This window comes from Ambystoma mexicanum, chromosome 5p (assembly GCF_040938575.1).
Source record: "Ambystoma mexicanum isolate Mex_15411 chromosome 5p, UKY_AmexF1_1, whole genome shotgun sequence".
In the NCBI taxonomy this organism is placed as follows: domain Eukaryota; kingdom Metazoa; phylum Chordata; class Amphibia; order Caudata; family Ambystomatidae; genus Ambystoma; species Ambystoma mexicanum.
Window position 1 is genome coordinate 1,227,743,033 of NC_090930.1, and position 21,722 is coordinate 1,227,764,754.

Consider the following 21,722-nt stretch of genomic DNA (forward strand, 5'->3'; position numbering starts at 1 on the left):
AACGTTGTTGTGTCCCTGCCCGAAACCGAACATTGGCTGATTCACTTGCCTGCAGCCTTGTGAGCTCACGCACTGCATGTGGAAGGGGGCGTGTCCCTTTGGTGTGGAGGAAGCTTTCGTTTCAGGCCGGCATTGTTCAATGGGTTGCTAGGCAACACTCCTTCATTGGAATCTCAATGCCTGCGGGGAATTGAGCATTGTGACGTGCTCACACTGAGTTACAGGAAAATTTCGCTGACAATAAAAGGCTTCTTCTCTCCTGTGTTATTTCACAATGTGCATCACTCTGACAGCGTGTCTACAACTTGCATAATTCAGAGGTTTTTGTATTGGTATTGGTGCCTATTTTACTTCCCAGTATTCTTCCATTCTCTGCACTGTTGCTTTATACACATAACACAGTTTTTCTGTCGGGACATGGCGGCAGCAATACCCCCACCTGTGCCTTTCCTGAATGAGCCTGGCCATCCCCCCATCAGGTGGGACAGGTGGAAGGACATATTCGAGAACTATTTGGTGGCGATGGGTGGAGAGAGATTCACTTTGACACGTAAGAAGGCATTGCTACTTCATAATCTGTGAATAGTAGGGCGCACTGTGTCTGATGGACTAAACAGAAATCAAGGTACCGAATCTGGAGAGGTGGATGAATATGCATTCGCCCTCAAACAATTGGAGGATCATTTTGAGCCAAGAAAGAATGTGACTTTTGAGAGGCACAAGTTTTTTCTGCGCATGCAGGAACCATCTGAGTCAGTGGAATCATATATTGGTTCTTTAAGAACCCTAAGCCACTCTTGTGAATTCGAACCTCTCACTGACTCGCTCATCAGGGACCAACTGGTGAGGTGTACGAACAATGTCAGAATTCAAGGAAAGTTGCTAGCCAAAGACATGGAATTGGAGGAGGCGGTGGATCTAGCCAGGAGTATAGAGCAAACGTCACAATATGTTAAGGAACTGAAAATTGACAAACAAGGTTCTCAAGCAGTGTGTGCAGTTGATCAAAAGAGGAAACTGAGTGTCAGCATGAACTGGAAAGGAGCGTGGAGAACGAGATGCACCAGATGTGGCAGTCTCAGACATGGGTCAAATTACCCTTCTTGTCCAGTGAAATTTGCTGAATGCTTCAAGTGCAGAGGCAGAGGACATTTTGCTAATGTCTGCAAGGGCTCATCGATAAACCTTCTGGAATACAGGAACAGCAACGAGGAAAGTGTTTGTTTGCGTTACAATATACAGGAAATGTCCACCACACAGGACTCAAGTCCCAGGCATGTGTTTGAAGTATCGGCCATTGGAGGGGAAGAAAAAGGGCCCGGTGGATGTTTTCATGATTGATGGACAGGAAATAGTGATGAAAGTCGACACATGTTCTCCCTGGACCATCATATCAAAAGACACCTTGAAGAAAACCCTGAAGAAATATGAGACAGTTTTGAATCCACCTGACATTCAACCCTGTGGTTATGGGGAGTCTCCAATTGAAATTCTGGGTCAATTCTCTGCAAGAGTGGTATACAAAGGGAAAGAATGCAAGGTGAATATTCTAGTTGCGAAGGAGGGTGCCTCCCTATTAGGTTGGGAGGAACAAAGGAATCTGAGAGTCAGGGCGCAGGCTAGTGCTCTTGAACCCGTCACCATTGCTCAGGTTGATGATGTATGGTCCAAGGAGTTTCCGGATGTTTTCTCTGAAAACTTGGGCAGGCCAGGCATTTTGAGCATCACATAAAACTGAAGAAGGATGCTCAGCCTATTGTTCATAAAGTGAGGCATGTGCCGTTAAATATGAGAGCACAGCTTTGCAGTGAACTGGATGATCTGGTCTGTAAAGGTATGATTGAGCCTGTGGCGGCCACAGAGTGGTTGTCACCTATAGTACTTGTGGCTAAAAACAATGGGAAATTGAGGTTGTGTGTAGACCTATGTAGTCTAAATCATAAAATATTAGTAGAAAGGCATCCTTTGCCCAATATTTCAGAAACACTCTCCACTCTTGGTGAGCCCAAAGTGTTTTCGGTCATCGACCTCTCTGCTGCCTATCACCAAGTTCCCCTCTCTAGAGAGTCACAACACCTGACCGCCTTCATCACACCTGAGGGCACGTTCAAATACAATTGCATGCCGTTTGGGTTAGCTTCAACTGCGTCTGTGTTCCAAAGGGTGATGGAGGAAGTGTTGAAGGGTTTAGAAAATGTAACAGTGTTTCAAGATGACATTTTGGTATTTGCGAGTGATGAGGTCGAGCATGACAAGGTACTGAGAGCTGTCTTAAGCAAACTGAGAGAAGCGGGGTTGACAGTTCAGAGGAACAAATGTAGGATAGCTGTTAAGGAGGTGGAGTACCTGGGCCATAGGATCTCTAAAGAAGGCATTTCTCCCAAGAGGTCGCTGGTGGAAAGTATTAGTAATGCTCCCCAGCCCCAAGACAAGGACCAATTGCGTTTTTTCATGGGACTAGCGGAGTATTACCATCAATTTGTGGGTGGTTTTGCAACCATATCATCCCCTTTGAGATAATTGTTAAAGAAGGGGGTGAAGTATGAGTGGTCAAAACAGTGTCAGGAGGCATTTCTGCAGATCAAGGAAGGGATTGTCAAGGCACCGTCATTAGGAGGGTTTATATCAGGCAGGAAGACTTTACTTTCAGTTGATGCAAGTACCCTAGGATTAGGGACTGCCTTGACTCAGTTTGATTCAGGTAAAGTTGAACATGTCATTGCATTTGCGTCAAGGCCACTTAGAGGGGCAGAAAGGAATTATTCTGTCATTGAAAGAGAGGCTTTGGCCGTTTTATGGGCCATTTCACACTTTAAATTCTTTCTATGGGGTCAAGCTTTTCTTGTCAGAACTGACCACAGGCCCTTAGTTCAACTGATGAACAGTTCTGAGTGGGCCAAAGGGTCTCCTAGGATTTCAAGGTGGATGGTGGAACTTATGGGCTATAACTTCAGAGTGTGCTACATTCCAGGAAAAGAGAATGTGGTGGCAGATTGCCTGTCCAGGTTTCCCGTGGGAGATGGTGAGAGTGGTGAGATGCCTGAATATCAAAATGTTAGTATCTCAGAGATTGAGTACGATGCCATTGATAAAGAGAAATGGGTAAGTGCTGATGAGGAGGACTCGGTATTGAAACAGGTGAAGGTGTGGACTAGAGAAGGATGGCCTCACAGGAATGTGGTTGGAAGGGAGTTTGAAAGATATTTTGAGGTGAAAGATGAGTTAAGTCTGTCAGAGGATGGGTACAAACTCAGGAAAGGAAGCAGGATAGTACCCCCCAGCGGGGTTAGATCTCATTTAGTCAACATAGCACATCAGGGACATCTAGGCATGGGGGGAATGAAGAGGTACTTACGACAATCATTTTAGTGGCCGGGGATTGATAGCGATGCTGAAAAGTGTGTCAGAGGTTGCAGAGTGTGAGAGAAGAGACAAGACCAAGATTGTTAGGGAAGTGCCAATCACTCCAGTCAAAGTGCCTAGTGAACCCTGGCAAAAGGTTGCCGTTGATTTGATAGGGCCATTACAGAATCTTGGTGATGATTATAAATATATTGTAGTGTTAGTAGAATATCATTCCAAATGGATTGAATGGAAGGCTTTGCGTGAGGCAACCACTGCTGAAATGGTGTTATTTCTCGAAGAAGTGTTTCACAGAGAGGGCTTCCCTGCAGAGCTGGTTACTGATAATGGAGTGCAATTTTGTTCTGAGAGAATGCTTACCTTTTTGAAGAGATTTTGCATTAAGCACATTAAAACAGCTTTGTACCACCCCAGGGCTAATGGCCTTGTGGAGAGAGCCAATAGGTTTGTGAAATGTGGTTTACAACTGGCGATGGCCTCAGGTTTGAAATGGTCATGTATTTTGAGAGAAATGATATGGAACTATTGCACTACACCACACTCAGTCACAAAGATTTCTCCATTCATGTCTTTGAAAGGAAGACAGCCTGGCATGAAGCTTTGTCCAGGTTGGCTGGACTTAGCAAAAAAGTGCCAACATACACCGTAAAAGGATCATGATGCTTATCAAGGAAGCACTAAATGTGTACAAAGAGAGGTTGGATGAAGACAAGAAGACCAAGGTTAACAACTGGAAAGTGGGGGATCTGGTGCTCATTAAAAATCCTATACTTGCACCCAAGTGTGTGGAAAGCAGATATATTGGTCCTAAAAAAATATCTGCTGTAAGGGGCAATGTGGTTATTATGGAAGGAGGAGAGTGTTGGTCGATGTCCAAAATAGTCAAATGTCCAGTCGGTGTTGAAGAGAATGAACATCTTAAGTGTAATGAAGCTAATTACAATCTTGCACGGTTTGGTGCTAAGGGAAGCAACCAGTTTTCAAATGAAGACTCTGATGATGATTATCGATCAAAACTTGGAACAGAAACAAGGTCAGGAAGAGTTAAGAATAAACCCAATTGGTTTAAAGACTACTATGTAAAGTAATCTGTTTCAATTGAAAGGGATGAGATGTGTTGTGATGGGCAAAGTGCACAGCACTGTTATGTATTTGTATATGCTTGTTAAGGGTTCACGTGGTTAAACTGTGATGCGTGCATTCTTACAGAGAAGCTCTACTATGAGCTCAGAGGGTTCTGAGAATGTTTTTTGTATGTGCCTGACTTGTGTTGGGCTCTGGGTCAGTTGGGGCTGCTGCTCGGTAAAGTGCCTGCTGTCGTGTTTATCTTAATCAATAAACTCCCTTTGGAGTCCTGTTTGCCTGGAGTCTTTATTTTACAGCACTCAAAGTTATCTAGGCGAGCTTTGTGATAGGTGCATCAAGTGATTAAAAAAATCAACATCAAAAAGTAACCTTTCGTATGAAGCCGTGCTACCATCAAACGGTTTCTTATATAAAGTTAGCAACAATACAAATAGTGCTCTTGTAGTTATGTTGTTGCAATCGCATATCGTCAGGATTAGCCTTATCCGTTCATAACACGGTTAGTGCACACAAGTTCAAAACTGCACTATCCTATTACCTAGTTCACTGGAAAACCTTTCTGCTCTTCAATCCGAAGACTGTCACGGTTTCCGTGCGACAAATCAAGTGTGACCTAACAATCTCTCTGGTCTATAAAGTCCCTTCTCTAATGTGAAACACTGAGCCTGTTCAACGTGAATGTGGTGGCCATCTTGTACAGCCAGGCAGTATCGTGTCTAACCATTCAACGGAATGGGTGTATGGCTGTAATGTAATTCATGCTTCATATTATAAGCACTCAAATATCAATGATATTCAGGCTCATTTTTAATCAATGTCACCAAGCCAAATGTTAAATATGTAAGTGTTACAAGGATTTTAATAAAATACTGTCAATGATGTTAGAATCGTAATTGTTAAGGGAGGTTGTCTTAAACAACCACATGTACTCATATTCAGTCATTCTGCCAAACTGAATATATTTTGTTGAGCCACTCCTAGTATACAATATACAATCACGACCTGGGTTCGCGCTCACCATCCTGGATGATCAAATGACTTGGTTTATAAGTGTAAGCACAATGTGAGCCATAAGTGATAAAGGTTAAGTAATTGATTAATCATCCATTGCACCATTCAAGTTGGTCATTACGACCTGTTAAATGATTGTTAGTCAAAAAAATAAGTCTCATTTATTTACTGGACAATATTTTCTTGTCTTGGTTCAAATTATTGCCTGTATTGATTTTTTTCAGTACAGACCATCTAAGGTCATCACAGTTATGATCACTGGAAATGAAATGGCCAACCATATGGGCTGTCACCCCTCTGTTTCTGATGCAACTCTTGTGCTCACCTATTCTGGTCTTGATTTTGTGTTCGGTTTTCCCTATTTATATCATTTGACAAGGGCACCATATGATACAATTCAATACAGGCAATAATTTGAACCAAGGCAAATAAATGTCATTCTATCTGATGGTTATATTGCTTATATCCAACCTGAAACACAAGGACCATTGGGAAGACCATTTAGTGGTTTAGTTACAGCGATTTCAAAATCCCTTAACTTGACTAGTAAACAAATGCGATGTAGCCACCCTGGTATTGTTCCCATAGCTATTTCCTATCTCGATGACAAAGAGGCTGTTGTACAAGATTTAATTTGTACTGCAGACACAACCGGGCGTTAGCCCTACTTTGAGTGACATTTTGGATGAACCTTTTCATGAATGGATTGTGGGAGAAGTGATGTGTTAGTAACATGTGATCTGAAGTGTTAATGTGGAGGCATGAGTACTGGACCTCATAGAGGGAAGCATAAAGTCAGCAGGAATTGTAGAAGACTTGGGAATCAGGATCCACACCTTTCGACAATTGACTATATATTTGTATTGCAGGATATGCATGATTCGTGTACTGATTTCCATATATACCCAACTGACAAAAGGGAGTATTTGCTTTTGGGCTGCTCATTACACTTCACATGTGTGAAGAGAGGTATTAGCACTGTTGTTGATATCTGTACCAATATGGCAGGTACTAAAATGAAATGGAACAGAGCCTCTATGAACAGCTTCAATGGGATGCTGCAGGTGAACATAGAGACGTTAGAGAATGAGGCTATTGTAGACACCTTTTCAGTGTCAGGTTTTCCACACTTTATGAGACTGAAGCAAAGGGTGCTTCCGACTTAGCAACATGGATGTATATTTGAAGGATCGAGTGGCCTAAGAATGAATTTCCATGATGCGATTCACGAGCGTAAAAGGGTTTTAAGGCACCAACAGCATATTTTGAGAAAGGAGGATAACGGTCGTGGAACTTTGAGGCAGAGAATTAGACTACTTTGACAGCAGTTTAAAAACTGGCTAGTAGGTAAAAAAGCTAGAATCTATCAGCTTGAAGGGAGAAAAAAGCTTACAATCCTGATTAAAAAGGATTTGAAATCATTTTGGAACATGGTTAATGATGACTCTGCCAAGCAGGCTGCATCCCTGTTAAATCCAATTTTCGAGGATGTTAGGTTGGCGTTTTTGCATTCCACATATAAGGGTGGGATATAAGGACAGTAAATTTAAACCTAAAGAGACTACTTGGATTTTTTTCTATGATGAAGAAGACATTATCGTATTAATATAAGCTGCAAAAGCTTGTAGTGCAGACATTCCTGACGGTCTACCCAATGTCGTTTTTAAGGGTGCCCCTTAATTATGGTGGAGATTTTATTACAACTATTTAACAACTATTTAACAATATTTTAGTGACAAAATCCATTCCTGATTCCTGAGACCAAATGCTACCTGTTACAACAGGCCTATTGCACTTTTGGACTCAGCTTCAGTTTTAATACTCAGGGAATTGAATAATTGGGCCACATCTGCCGGTAGATGGTAGATTAAAAACTATGGCCCTCATTACGATACCAGCGCTAAACCATGGTGCTATTAGCACCATGGTTGGTGCTGGTATCGTAACGTGTCCGCCATGGTGAAATGGGGAAATACCTCCCCATTCCAAGGTTGGCGGGGTGGTATTTCCCCATTTCCCCATGGCCCTTTGCCATTCCCATTTTTGCCCCATAGGGCATAATGGGAATGGCGAATGGCGAAGGCGCTAAGTACGGTACCGCAAATTGCGGTACCATACTTACCACGAATGTCCCTTTGCGGGTCCCTAATTTAACGGCTGGTCTAGACGAGCCGTTAAGGTCAGGTCCCCCAAAGGGACATCGTAATTAGGTGCTAATGGGTTAACGGCGCCGCAGCCTTTTATGGCACCGTTAACCCATTAGAGCCAGGGTCATAATGAGGCCCTATATGTACAAAAATCCCTCATTGGATTGTAGTTTCTGTTCATGTTACTACCCCAGCAGTGTACAACTTAGTTAGTATGCTAACCAACACACATAAAACCATTCATGAAAAATCTGCCTTGAATCGACATTTGCGTCATTGCATGTGCATCAGAAAACACATTCTTAAATAGCATTCGATGTGAAGTCTTACTGTCGAGAACAAAGAGACAGAAGCACTCGGCAGAGTGCAAGACCCACAATAGTTCATGCAGGCTGTGACTTGATAGTAAGGTAAGGGCACGATCCCTCATGTTTTGATTGTGTCTACCGTGAGTCAGGTGTTGCTACTGAAGGGAAGGGCCTTTTCAGTTACATATAAACGTGTTGTATGTGTTCTCACACCTTTCTCATCAGAATCAGTACAGTGACAGTTGAAAGTAAGTTGAATGTAAGCCCCCCCTAAGGGAAAGGCTTCCAATTTTGATGATGACATTGGATGAAGGGAAGACAACTAAAATGTCTTTGTCGCTGTCTGTTTGACATACATCCTGTGTCCACAAATAATGGCAGAACTCAGCCCTCAAAACAGTTCTTGGAGGAGTGCAGAGAGCCCATGATTCCTCTTTAGTTACATTGTGTGGTTCAGGGTACTTCCGTTTTTTAAATACTGTTTATGTTTCACCTATGCTGTTCATGGTATGGTATTGTTTGGTATGGTATTGTTTATTTATATAGCGCCTATACACAGGCAAGTGTTTCAAAGCACTCATGTTAAGGGGAACAGCTCTTTCTATTCTACGCCAATGCCTTGCTATTGGATTCCAGGGTATATTTACATGAGGCTTCTGGGTATGGATACTCCCAGAGTAAAGCATGCTGTAAGCCACCATAATCAAACTATCACCAAGTTTCAGAGAACACACACCAAACTGTACAAGGAGAGTTACACTGGTAAAAAGTCTGCCTTGGGTCATCATAACCCTGCAGTTCGTAGTGTCTCTTAGAGACACAATCAGTATTATATACAAGATGAGTCCTCAAACGAGGGCTCATTATTAAAAAGTTGTGAAACCCAGAGTACCAGGATGGAACTGAACATTTCACAAATTCCTGCTGGAAAGATGATGTAGAGTTGTCCGAAGGCCTCTATGACATATGTCAATACACCATCCAAATGCACAACCTGCTTTCCGTCTGGAAACTCCAGTATTCCTTGTTTGATGCAATGTATCAACAGATAAACATAATGCATTGTGTCTGGCTGATAAAAGTAGCAAGAATTACAAGTGCCTCAATCAAAGTATTATTAAGCAACTGAATCATTAGGCCTCATTATGACCCTTCCGGTACGGAAACAAAGATTGGCAGTAAACCGACCGCCACCGTTGTTTCCGGATCGGCAGATTAGGATTTTTGCAGGCAAATGGTGTCTCTCCAGCCAGGTATAATCTGGCGGAGTAGCACCACCCGCCTGCAGACGGAAATGGAAACAGCAGCACCGTTATTTACGGTGCCAGTGTTTCCATGGTCCCCATCCCCATAGAGTCCTACGGGACTCCCTGGGAATGGGGATTAATGGAATTCCGCCTCCAGAACTACTGTGTCACCAGGGTTGTAATGCCCCAGTGATTCCGGCAATCATGGAGGCAGTAATTCACTACTAGTCTAGCGGCAGCCTGCCAGTTATTCCGGCACGGCTACCACCGGACTCGTAATGCGGCCCATTGTCTTATCAATCAACTTAATAGTGATCCACTGTTTATCATCCAAGATACTAATGTGTGATCTGAAGGCTGGAAAATAGCTTTTGCTTTGAACACTTCGATGCACATAAGGATATCACTGTGACTGAAGAAAAGAAAGCATGTATTCCTGCTATGAAAACCACTGGGTGACATTCCTTAGCATAGAGGCAGTATCTGCAGTCATCTAAGACCCCCTTAGAGGTAGAAGCTGTGGTTGGGTTGCCTTGTCAAAGGAAAGGGAACTTCTCTCAGTTGGGATCGCCCTATTAAGTCACAGCTGCCAGAGGACCACATTACATGTAACTGCCTATGCATATACCACAGAATGTTCCGCAGACCTCTGCCTTCCAAATGGTTTTTCAATGCTGCATTGATGGTTTCTGCAGGGCCCCCATTCTAAAATTCCCAGAATCTGGGCAGGGTATCATGTGCCAGACAGACCTGTGTAAATCTAGAACTGGGGCAGACTCAGCAAAGCTGAGCTCAGAAAGGGTTGATAAGGCCATGGTCTACCATCACAGATGGCTGAAGAAAGAGAGGGAAACTGGGCCGCATTTGAGAAGAATCCATACAGGCCTCCCGCCTAATTTGCATCTCAACACAGCTAGCTGGCCTCAGTATATTTACATGTTTTGTGATTCAGTCAGATGCTTAAAAAAATGAGTCTCAAACATTTTGGAAGGGGTCTGTGTGAAGGATCGACATCTACAAGCAAAGGATATACTGAGGTATTTTGATCTTCTGATGAAACTGATGTGTGTATTTCTGTTAGGGAATGGGTGGTCTTGTAGTACCACTTTTCAAAAGGAGCCGTGCTAAACATATAGTGTACACAAGTGCTTTGTGGAAACCAGTCTACCAACATCCACAACTCCAGATTTCCAAAGGCACTGGTCTAAAGGTCACCTGTGCAGCCCTGCCAGCTACCAGAACACAAAGCCCCTGCAGACAGAGGTTGTAATTTAACTGTCTGAACCTCTGATATGAAATGAAATGGTTGTGACAAGCTGATGAGAAAAAGATTTGCTGTACATATAAACCATGACTGGTTTGGCATAGTGACTGCTAGACTCATAACATTATAAAGCCATACACTTTGATTTCACACCAGTTTTAGCTATGTGAGGAGAGGAGGAGAGCCTAACAATGACAGGACCTGATGTGCATTGGCATCTAGGCTAACTGTCTCCACAGCTTCCTGGATGCTGCCCCTTTTTTTCTCTCTAGCAGGACACTTCTGTTGCATACAGACATCCCTCACTAAGTCTCCTGGAATCGGTACCTCAGAAGCATCACTGACAAAACAAAGTCAGACTTACACCAGGGTGCAGATCACTGGAGTTTCTTTGAAGTCAGATGTCATGGGAAGAGGATGGAGTTCGAAAATCCTCAAGGGGTGGTAGTCTTGGAGAAGGTTTACATGACCATGCTTTCTGTTATCATTCTGCACCTTTTTCTGCCCCCTCCATTTCCTGCAAGCAAGGTAGTCTGGGTGTGATGCCATTAGACAAATAGCACATGTTACAACATCAGGAATTGAACCCCTTGCAAAAGGCTTGCTATGGACCAGTCTCCTGTCGCAATATGCCTTTCAAATTAGAGGGATATTGTATCATTATTTTATTCATTTTTAGACTATAAAGAGAAAAAAAAGGATAGCATTTTGGACCTCTGATGGGATTACAGTCCATTCCAAATTAATCTGCCATAGAGGTGAGGATAGAAGGCAACCAAGGTAGTGTCAAGCTTTGTCCCCTAACCATCCACTGGGAACAGTGCAGGTGGCAGCTGCTGGACCAATCTCCCGCTCTGCTGGCTGTACTGGAAAAAGGCTGATGTCCACTAGAATTGAAGGGTTTCCTGTAGGTGTCAGTCAGGCTGCCTGGATTGGGAGTGCAAAACAGAAGGACACACCTTGCCCATGGAGACCTTAGATTGGGCCTTGCAACAAACCAGAAGTCAAGGAACAGCTCTGGACCATAATTCTTGCATACAACCACTTGTAAGCTACACTGACCTAGACATCACTTTATGTGGGGGAAGCTTAGCCTCTACTCATCCCTATACTTCTGCACAGCAGTTGTCATGTCATACCACAAATGCCCCCAATGGGTCCTCTCTCTTCTGCCTACTCACCCTGCTAAATTGAAACCAGCCTACCCTCACAATCAAAGTCAGCCTGACTGTGGATCACTTCAAAGCTCAGCGAATGCTTCATCTAATGGGCAACGTGGGTGGTCCCACTCCCACCCCAATCCTCCATATCGTCCCCCACCAGACCTTGCAGTGGCAGGTAATCATTTGTTCAGTACTCTTAATTAGTTTGCAACACTTGCTCCCTTATGTTAATGTTACCTTTGTAAGTCACCTGTTTGTCCCTGATCAATGTCCCGCTTTGTCCTCCCCCTCATTAACTGTACACCACTTAGTTTCAAATAAATACACATTTAAAAATGCCTCCTTTGGGGGTGGGTTCTTCTCTCTTTAGGACCCCGGATATAAGCACTTCCTGAGCAGCAGGAGTATTAGATTGCTTATTGCTGAAATTATTATTTAGACATGAACTTTCCTACTAATAACTATTCCTTTTGTTTTAGACATTAAATTAATCTATTATGCATTTCTTTACTTGAAAATATTTTTCAATATGTTGAATAAAAACATACATAAGAATAATAAATTTGATTGATCGCTGCATTTTGAAAGATTGGTCATTTTCAGTATTGCAAGTGACACAACAGTTTTCATTGCAGGTACATACCAATTCACAGCGCTCGAGTCTGCAGCTATCGGGTTGTCCATTGGCAGAATAAAAGCCACCGATATTGACATGGGTGAAAACGCAGAGGTGGAATATAGCATCAAGGATCGTGACGGCGCAGACCTGTTTGATATCTCCACGGACAAAGACACGCAAGAAGGAATTATCACGGTCAAAAAGGTTATTTTAAGCGTTTGTTCATTGTTAAACTGTGCACATGATCTGCAATTTAGTGTCAGAATTTGACAAGCAAAGCTATTACTGTCATAGAAATTGTCCCTACTATTTGCAGATATGTTCAGCCGAGCTCTGTGCAGAGTTGTGCTGCCTGTTGAACATAGATATATCGAGAAATACTCTGTCATTGCTGAATTTCAAACGTACATGCACGCAACATTAAACAGAAAATCAAGGTTGCAAAGAGTATCGTGCATTTGTCTATGTGTTTTCTGTAGCAAAGCAGATTGTACATCTATGTAATGTTCGTTCAACTGACAAGATGGACATTGTGTATTCAAATTCTCATTCATCCACCTCATTGCTTTATACTATGTTGCATTGTTGTATGTTATGTTATTAAGGTTTTATACTGTAACCATCAGCAGCATAGTGGCCTTACAGTGCTGAGACCTTTCCAGACAGTGGCGTGTTGTGATCCTGCCTGGTCTATGCCTGAGCTTGGTATTTGGGCGAAGAGTGAAGGGCAATAGGTGCGAGCAGGAATAGGATAGAAGAGGACAACCAACTGGGAAGGGATAAGGGAGATGAGGGATAGGGTGTATGATAATAAGGATATGTGCATAAATATTTGCAGTTGATCATATGAGTGATAATCGGGGAAACGTGAGAATAAAATCCACTTGTGATGCTAAACACGTTTCCAGGAGGGCAATTTCAAGCATCTTGATTTTGTAGTGCTAGAATTAGTCTTTGCATGGTATTGCGATCGACTCAAGATGAACCCTTGTTACATACACTTGTAAATGGCTCTCTCTGTAAACCAAGAGGATAATGTGATGATATCAGTTAACTAATACATTCATGAGTACCATGAGCTGTTCTTTACACTATGTGGCAACCCCTGATATAACACTCCCCGATTGACAGTCCTACTCAACAAATCAGAAACAAAAGACACGATGTGAGTTTAACCCTGTTAGTGCCAATTGGGAAACACTCAGTGCCATGCTATTTCCTCTGGGTTTTAGCTGTTTAATCGCAAATTGCTGTAGCTCACTAGAAATCGATAATACAATGGTATATGATATGGCGTTTATAAAGCGCCTGTACACAAGTGTTTCTAGGCGCGACTAGACAAGGAGGGGAAACAGAGGGAGGACAAAACAACGATCTTACTAGGCCTTTGTCATTCAGATCGCGCAAGTGCAGGGAAGTGGAAGGGGAGAAGTGCCATACAGTTTTTGTTTCAGTCCATTTTTTCTCTGTAAAATGAGCCACAAAGCAAACCTTGTTGTCACACCCTGAGGTCACATGACATAATCCAATATAGGGGACAAATATCACTGTAAAGAGTATATATCACTGATCTCAAAGGTAGCACTTTCAGACTTTTTTTTTCAGCAGATGGCCAGCTTTCATTCATATTATGTTTGCTGCTCAGACAAAAACCCAAATGTTTATGTTTTATTTTATTTTTTATTTTTGTTGGGGCAAAGCGTAAGTGCATCCCATTAGTGTCATGTGTAAACTGTTTTTTCAATCCAAAAATATTATTTAAAACATTAAAAGAAAAAAGACCAATAATTTAGAAGCATCATTAGAGAAAGCAGGTTTTACTTAGTGGAAATCTGATGCAGAAATATACTCAGTGGTTCTGAGTAGTCTTACATACGTTTCAAAATGGCCAGCATTGGTTATTTCCTTTGCTGTTTTCCCTGCAAGAATCTCTATTGCAGAACTGGAATTCAATAAAGTCTAGTATATTGTTTCTTCTGCTATGTATGTTTATTCATCAGACAATTTTCAGACGTGTTATCTCTGTATGTAAGCCAATGGGTGCCATAGTCATTGTATCTGACCTTTGACCTTAAAATTCACTACATGAGATGTTTTTGGCATCATATCTTCGTAACCCTACATCTGTTTGTCCGAATTGTAGTGTCTTCTGAAAGTTAATGACATGCTCTCCATAATCCATTAGTCTAATAGGTTGAGAGGTTGACATTTGCCATTTGACCTCACCATAATCAAGCACCACATGTTTTTTTAATTGTTTTACAGCTGTGGTACTAATTTCGACAAGTGAGGCATCTTCTAGAAAGACTTAATAGGTGCTTTTTAGCTTATGGATCAGATAAGGTCTGGGTTTTCATCATTTAACCTTAGAATCCCCACCCAAAAGTGTTTTTTGTTGTTGCTCTGCTACCATTTAGCACATGTATAGAACCAAGATGTTATTGGAAAGGTCATGCCGGGTACTTTGTCTTCTAAGCATCAAGAGAACCAGAATAATCATGCATCCCAGCTGCTTCAATCGCTGACACCCATGCTCTCCCAACTCCCTCAATCCCAAACACCAAACTATTTTAAGAAATTCAAAATTGAAACATACAGGTTGAAGATCAAACGTAAAGTTTATTTGGGGCAACCTGTAGTTAACTGACTTAATTAGAAATGTATTCATATAAAAACAGCTGAGGCCTAGTCTAGTGTTGATGCCTAGTTTATGGTGTTGAATGCAGAGGAGACGATGCCTGGGTCCACCTGCAAGAGGAAGACAGCAGCAGAGATTTTGCTGTCAACCACCTGTCCAGGAAAGGGCACGGCGGGAGATCTTTCTGCCCCGTCAGTTGCTCAAATGGGTGGATTGGATAGATACAAATTGCATAGGCCCAATCTAATTGCGAACACAAAACTGCGGTGTTGAATGAGGAGGAGACGATGCCTGGGTTCACCTGCAAGAGGAAGACAGCTGCAGAGAAGTTTATGTCAACCAGCTGCCAAGGGGAGAGCAAGGGGTGAGACATTCCAGCCCCATCAGGTGCTCCAATAGGCAGGGTTGGATAGAAGCAAACTGCATGGCCCTACGTTAGTGGTGAGCCCTCGTCTACGATGTTGGATGTAGAGAAGACAATGCTGGGTCCACCTGCAAGAGAAAGATGGCTGCAGAGGTTTTCCTGTCAACCAGCTGCACAGGGGAGTGCAAGGGGGGAGAACGTTCTGTCCTGTTAGAAGCTCAGTTCGGCCAGTTGGATAGTAGCAAACTGCATGGGGCTAATCTAGTGGCGAGCCCTGGTCTGCGGTGTTGGATGTAGAGAAGAAGATGCCAGGTCCACCTGCAAGAGAAAAACAGCTGCTGAAATTTTGCCATCAACCAGCTGCCCAGGGGAGAGCAAAGGGGAGAATTCAACGCCCCGTCAGGTGCTCCAATGGGTGGGTTGGATAGACACAAACTTCATAGGCCTAATCCAGTGGCTAGCCCTGGTCTGTGGTGGTGGATATAGAGGAGATGATGCCTGGGTAAACCTGCAAGATAAAGACAGAGATTTTGCTGTCAACCAGCTGCCCAGCGGAAGGCAAGAGGGGGAGAAATATCTACCCGTCAGGTGCTCCAATGTGTGGGCTGGATAGGAGCAAACTGCATGGACAGAATCTAGTGGCACGCCCGGGGCTGTGGTGTTGGATGTACAGAATATGATGCCCAGGTCCACCTGCGAGAGAAAGAGAGCTCCAGGATTTTGCTGTCAGTTAGCTGCACAGGGGAGCACAAGGGGGAAGTACTTTCTGCCACGTTAGGTGCTCTGATGGGCTGATTGGAGAGAATCAAAGGGAATGGGCCTAATCTAGTGGCGAGCCCTGGTTTGCAGTGTTGGATGTAGAGAATATGATGCCTGGGTCCACCTGCAAGAGAAAAACAGCTGCACAGATTTTGCTGTCAACCAGCTGCTCAGGGGAGCACAATGGGAGAACTCACTGCCCCGTCAGGCACTCCGATGGGCAGGTTGGATAGGCACAAACTGTATAGGCCTAATCTAGAGGTGAGCCCTCATAGACAACTCTGAGAAAAATATTTACATTCATAGAGCAAGAAGAGTGCAAGTAATAAACTTGAATTCCTAGTTAGTACACCATGCTGTTTCGAAAGACGCCACATGGTGCCCACAGCGTAGGTATACCCAACTAGTCACTGACTTACCTGGAAGTTGATTTCAGTGATTTTTAACACTTGTCTGCACATTGATCTGGTTGCAGCCACCATTTTCGGTGTCATAATTCCAAAGGAATTGAGAGAAAAGAAGTCAGTCATACAAAAGAGGCACAAGCCTCCCCTGCCCACTACATCTGATTTCAGTCGTCCAGATTCCATGTCTCAGCAGGCTAACAGTTCAACCTATTACAAAGCAGGACACCAGCAAGAGTCCTCACTATTCCCAAACCCTCAGTTCTCCCTAACCAACTGACCAACCTCCAAATCTCCAATTACCTTGCAATAAACACAGCCATAGGCCACCTACCCCTTGGTCAGTGCATGCCTTCCAGTACCCGATTAAGCATGGTACATCTAACTTCAAAACGCCTATATGGTGGAGGCGCAAGCTTGTTGCAAAAAGTCAAGTATGCACTGGATGGGAGACAGTGGACATGGGGTGCAGGAGACGTTCCCTTGGGTAACTACTACGGATAATCAAATATTTGTTCATACTCGAGTAAAAAAGATGATTAAAAAGGACCAGAGTGTCGTCCAGATACAACACTGGAACATTAGTTCAACACTTTGTTACCACAGTGCAAATCTGGTTGTCTAATTAACTCTTCCGACTATTGCTTTGGCTGTGCAATTTGAACACCCCTCAACAAGCTTTTGAACCGCACCATACTAAGGCCACGTTATGATTTTCAACATGCACTTTCTGGGGCTTGTAGCCAGAAAGTAGCATCATATGTGTAATTGTATGCAAAGTTTATATACTGATTGACCTCAGACATTCACATACCTACAACATCAAAACAACTTCATCATACAAGATTTTCAGTCTATCCTCCTGACACTTTAAGACCAATCCATTAATGAGAGTGGGTGTGGGTGGAGTGGCAGGAGTAGCCTTGGTACAGGTTAGAGAGTCAATATTATCTTAAGGTATTTTAGGACAATTCACCTTCCTTAGAAATGCAACAAACATAGAAATTGCAGGTCCCCTCTGCACCTCACAACACTTAGCATGCCATGTAGTGATAAAATAAAGCATGGTTATTCCCTGAATGTCCTCTGATGCTCTGCTTAATGTAGTATCAGGTTGCAAAAATGCAGGTTGCAAACTACTATCCAGCTATGCAAAAGTCAATTGCCACCACAAATGTATACATTCACACAGCACATAATTCCACACTCACCAAGAGTTAAATATCACTAGTCAATGGCTAAAGGCGAGTAAAAATTGTACACCCTGTTTGTATAATAAACAATCGTAATTTCAAATATGACACTAGCAGTGCCTGTTGGGGGTAGTTTTGACCACACATAGGTACATTTTTGTAATGAAGGGTACAGGTAAAGTATATAGGCTGTTGTATAGAAGCAGTACACAGTAGTAGAGATAAAAAGAGTAAACCTATCCCAGCACATTCATATTATGTGATTTTCTTTGCTGCCTCTCGGAATGCAGAGGTGCTCAAGCAACAATACAAGTAGCAGATAGCAAGCAGGAATAAAGGTATATAAAGACCATGGTTATGGGCTTCAACATGTAGGAGATGGTAAACATTTGTGACCAAAATTAACAAAGGAACGCACATCACCTTCAACACTGTTAAACATCAACTACCTCTCACTGGTCCCCATCAGACGTTCATCTACACACATACATACACACACTGCTTCTAAAAGAGAAAGAGTATGCTAGACTACTGATTGAGACCAACAAGGAAGGAACACATACTGTCAGATATGGATTGGAATAGGGGTCTACAAGCTTTGGTTCTCCAGATGTTTTGGACTGCAATTCACACCAGTCCTAATCAGCATAGTCAATGGTTAGGGCTCCTCGAAGTTCTAATTCAAAACATCTGGAGAGCTTCAGGATGTAGATCCCCAGATTAGAAATGATCACAAAGGTGCTTTGTTCCCACACTACAGTTAGTTACACCATGATTGGTAACTTTTTGAAAATGTAAGCCTGAGAACTAGCCGAATTCGAGACTGGCAAATTTGAAATGATCAGATACTGATTATAAGAGGTTTTGGCAGAGGCGTTGCTAGTGGGGTTTAGGGGAGCTGGAGGGTCTATAGCCCCGAGTCTTTTGGTTGTAGCCCCAGATAGAAGCTCAGGGGCTACAACCAAAAGGCTAGCTAGCCCTGAACCCCGACAGTGCCGGCATTATCGTATCAATGTATCTTTTCCAGACCTAGCAACACCCGCCCCCAGACACAAGCAGCAGGGACTCAATTTTCATATATTTGGAAAAGTTTGATTCACTGTTCTAGTCCCCGTTTCCATGTAGATCTGTTCTAAAATAGCATTAGCCTAAACCAGGGACACTCATGATGGCGTCAAGCCTGAAAAAAGAGTGGTGTTTAAATGCACAAACACACGTCATGTGCTCAAGGACGCACCTGGGTAAAGGTGGATCAGGGAATCACATCCAAAAGCACAGTCCCTCCCACCCTAATCTTCTGCACGTACCAGTCTACCTGGTGCATGCCCCCGACCACTGCAGGCCTCTGCTGCCACCTTCCACCCCACACTCTATGACACACTGTAGCCACCACACTGGCCCCTATGCATGCTCTCTTACCTGGTTGTACTTGGACTCTTGGTCCAGATGGGAGGGTCTTCTTGAGGCCTGCAAGGTTCTGGCAGCAGCTCCTGCCCAGGGTGCTCCACTCCTCCAACTTTGGACTGTGGAAGGGGGAAGACTTGTTCACTACAGGAGACAGACAGGACAAAGGTGAGTGGCTAAGAGGCATGGGTGAAATCCCTGAAGGATCCCCCCACCCCCTGAACTGCCATGTGTTTTCAAGAAGCCTATGCACAGGGTAAAATGTCAAACAAGGGGGGTGATATCTAAAGGGAGCATTCATCAGTGGGGCTGGACACTGGTAGACCTTGGGCTGGCACAGCAGGGAGGGAATCACCACCCCAAACCTCCACCACGGTCAGACCTTGAAATATGCTGTCTCCCAAAAGCTAAGGACAGCCGATAGCCGCACAGCAGCTTCTGCTGAGAGGGACACCTCCCCCGTTCAGCACCCTAATGGAAAAGGTGTTTGAAAGGGAAGGCGTCAGTGTCTTTCAACTATGTTTAATGAAAGGCCTCTCAAGTCTTAGGGGACCGCCCAGCAGCTGCCCCCATATTGCCAGTCAGCAGTCTAACACCACTGCAATATATTCCTTTATACATTAATTACATTTTTGGCCGTACAGTGTGCACTTTACAGTGCTCACCTACAAGCTGTGTATGCTGGAGCCCGTCCAGCTGTCACTTCCATTGGGGAAAAAGAAGCGTTATCGCCACGTTGCCTTTAAATCCAAGCACTTTGTATTTGTGAAAGTAGTGAGGGGGCGAGTGTACAAAAATGTAATGTACTACCTGAAAAATGTGTGAATATATCAGAAGCATTTGCTTCACAGGGATATGCTTAGAGCATGAAAGAGGCATTGCTTTGTCCCAAGGCCCTGTTGCATTACCTGATTAGAGCCGCATAGGCATATCAGGGGCATCTTTCCTGATTTTCTAGCTCATCCTCTTTTAGGATGTAGGGGATACGCTGCCAAGTCACCTCACCACCTACCCATTCTGATAATCAAACACACATCCACTGCTTCAGAGGCCCACTCCCGACCATCACACACTCACACCCCATCAATGGACACTCACCCACCCATTGAGACACCCACATTCTTCAAAGAATGTGCACAGACAAACAAACGCACATGCAATCCACCATAATCAGACACCATTTAGGCACCCAGAGAAAGTATGAAACTAGTAGATCACCTACCTCACACTGAATTGCACAAGTCAGCAGCAGCATCCCCATAACCATTAATCTTCCTTGAAAGTGCCACCAGGTCTGATGTATGCGGTACAAGTCTGGCAGTAATTATGTTTACTGCACAATTGACTGTTAACTTGAAGTGTGAACTGGAAGATGTACCTCCAACAGATAGTAGGTGGTTAATCCTTCACTTTATCTTAAACAATCATTGGATTTACTATGAATAATTTGGTGCATGTGATCATTCCAAAGAAATGTCGTCATATGGATTACTAAAATTGAAATTGACACTGCTTTACCACTACTCTGGATCCTGTGGAATATTACACAGGACTATGTGGAATTAATGTTTAACATGTTTGGCTGTAATTTCAATGAAATTACAACCAATTATTTAATGAAACCCAATGTGTGCAACGTAGCACTTTTTGCAAAGCTCTTCTGAAGTTCCTACAGTTGTGTTGGAGTCTAGGATTCAGAGTAAGCAGTTTTCATAGGAAGGTACGTTGGCGGAGGGCCGTTCTACACTCAACACATGACTACTTTGATGCCAGATAGCAAGCACATTTTGGGAAACACATCTTAAGTGTCTTGATAGCTGATAAATAGGTTATTTCAGTAGCCACATGTAAGGATTATTTTGTCTGTCAAAAGAAAAACTCCAAGCACGTTCCAAGGATGTCATGTCATGTCCAGGCAGGTATTCACCCTTTTACCTTGGAAGTCTTCAGGCAGGGAAGTAAGCAATATTTCAGGTCTACAAACGTCCGCAAAATGAACAGGCCTCAACTCAATAATCTATGCCTAGACGTTGAGTACATAAGGGCAGAGGGCATATTTGCACTCACCCTCCTTGCCATGCATCGTTTGGTGGGTTGCTGAGATGTGTGGTATTTGCCTGAGGCGTGTCGCAGCGGGAGGTTGACCGGTGACACATAGCCTCAGTAATAGAGAAAGAAACAGAGCCTCGTACATGGAGGCAGCAGAGCCCCTAATCACATTTCCTCATATGCTGGAGCCAGGTAGCTAGAGCCTGTGGGGCCTGTAAGGCCATGGCCTTCCGCACAGAAGGACTATGCCTCGTGCCAACCGTGGGAATTCTGACTGCAGCTCAGCTCACTCTAATACCTATTCCCAAGCATGAGCCATCAATGTCAGCTATATTTTTGTAGGAAGCATTGCAGGGATGCTTCTCAGATGCTTTAGGCAAGAGAGCAGAGGAGAGCGTACTAAACATACAACACCTATTTATATTATTGTGTATCCCTATTTCTTCTTTGTAGGTGTTTCTCATACAGGAATAAGCCAAAAACATGCTGGCATCAAGGCACGTCATACTAATGGCACATAGTGTGTAAGGAAAATGCAGTAGCTGGGTTTTGCTGGACAGTCTTAAAATGAATCCTGATTTGTTCCCATAATCTGCCATATCAGACTGTATACTCGATCAAGAATTCTGCAAATGCTGTCTCTTGTTGTGACAAGAATGGCATAGTATGTGATCTTTGCCCAGCAGGAGAGTGCACTTTGCAC

At 43.4% G+C, this 21,722-nt stretch overlaps 1 protein-coding gene across 1 annotated transcript in view; it reads left to right on the forward strand.

Annotated features, from left to right (window-relative positions):
- LOC138481513 (cadherin-9-like) overlaps positions 1-21,722 on the forward strand; it is a 1,092,027-nt gene that overhangs the window by 834,742 nt on the left and 235,563 nt on the right. The window contains exon 6 of the mRNA XM_069613698.1: positions 12,225-12,412. Within this exon, the coding sequence (XP_069469799.1) occupies positions 12,225-12,412 (188 nt within the window). The remainder of the gene's footprint in view (positions 1-12,224; positions 12,413-21,722) is intronic.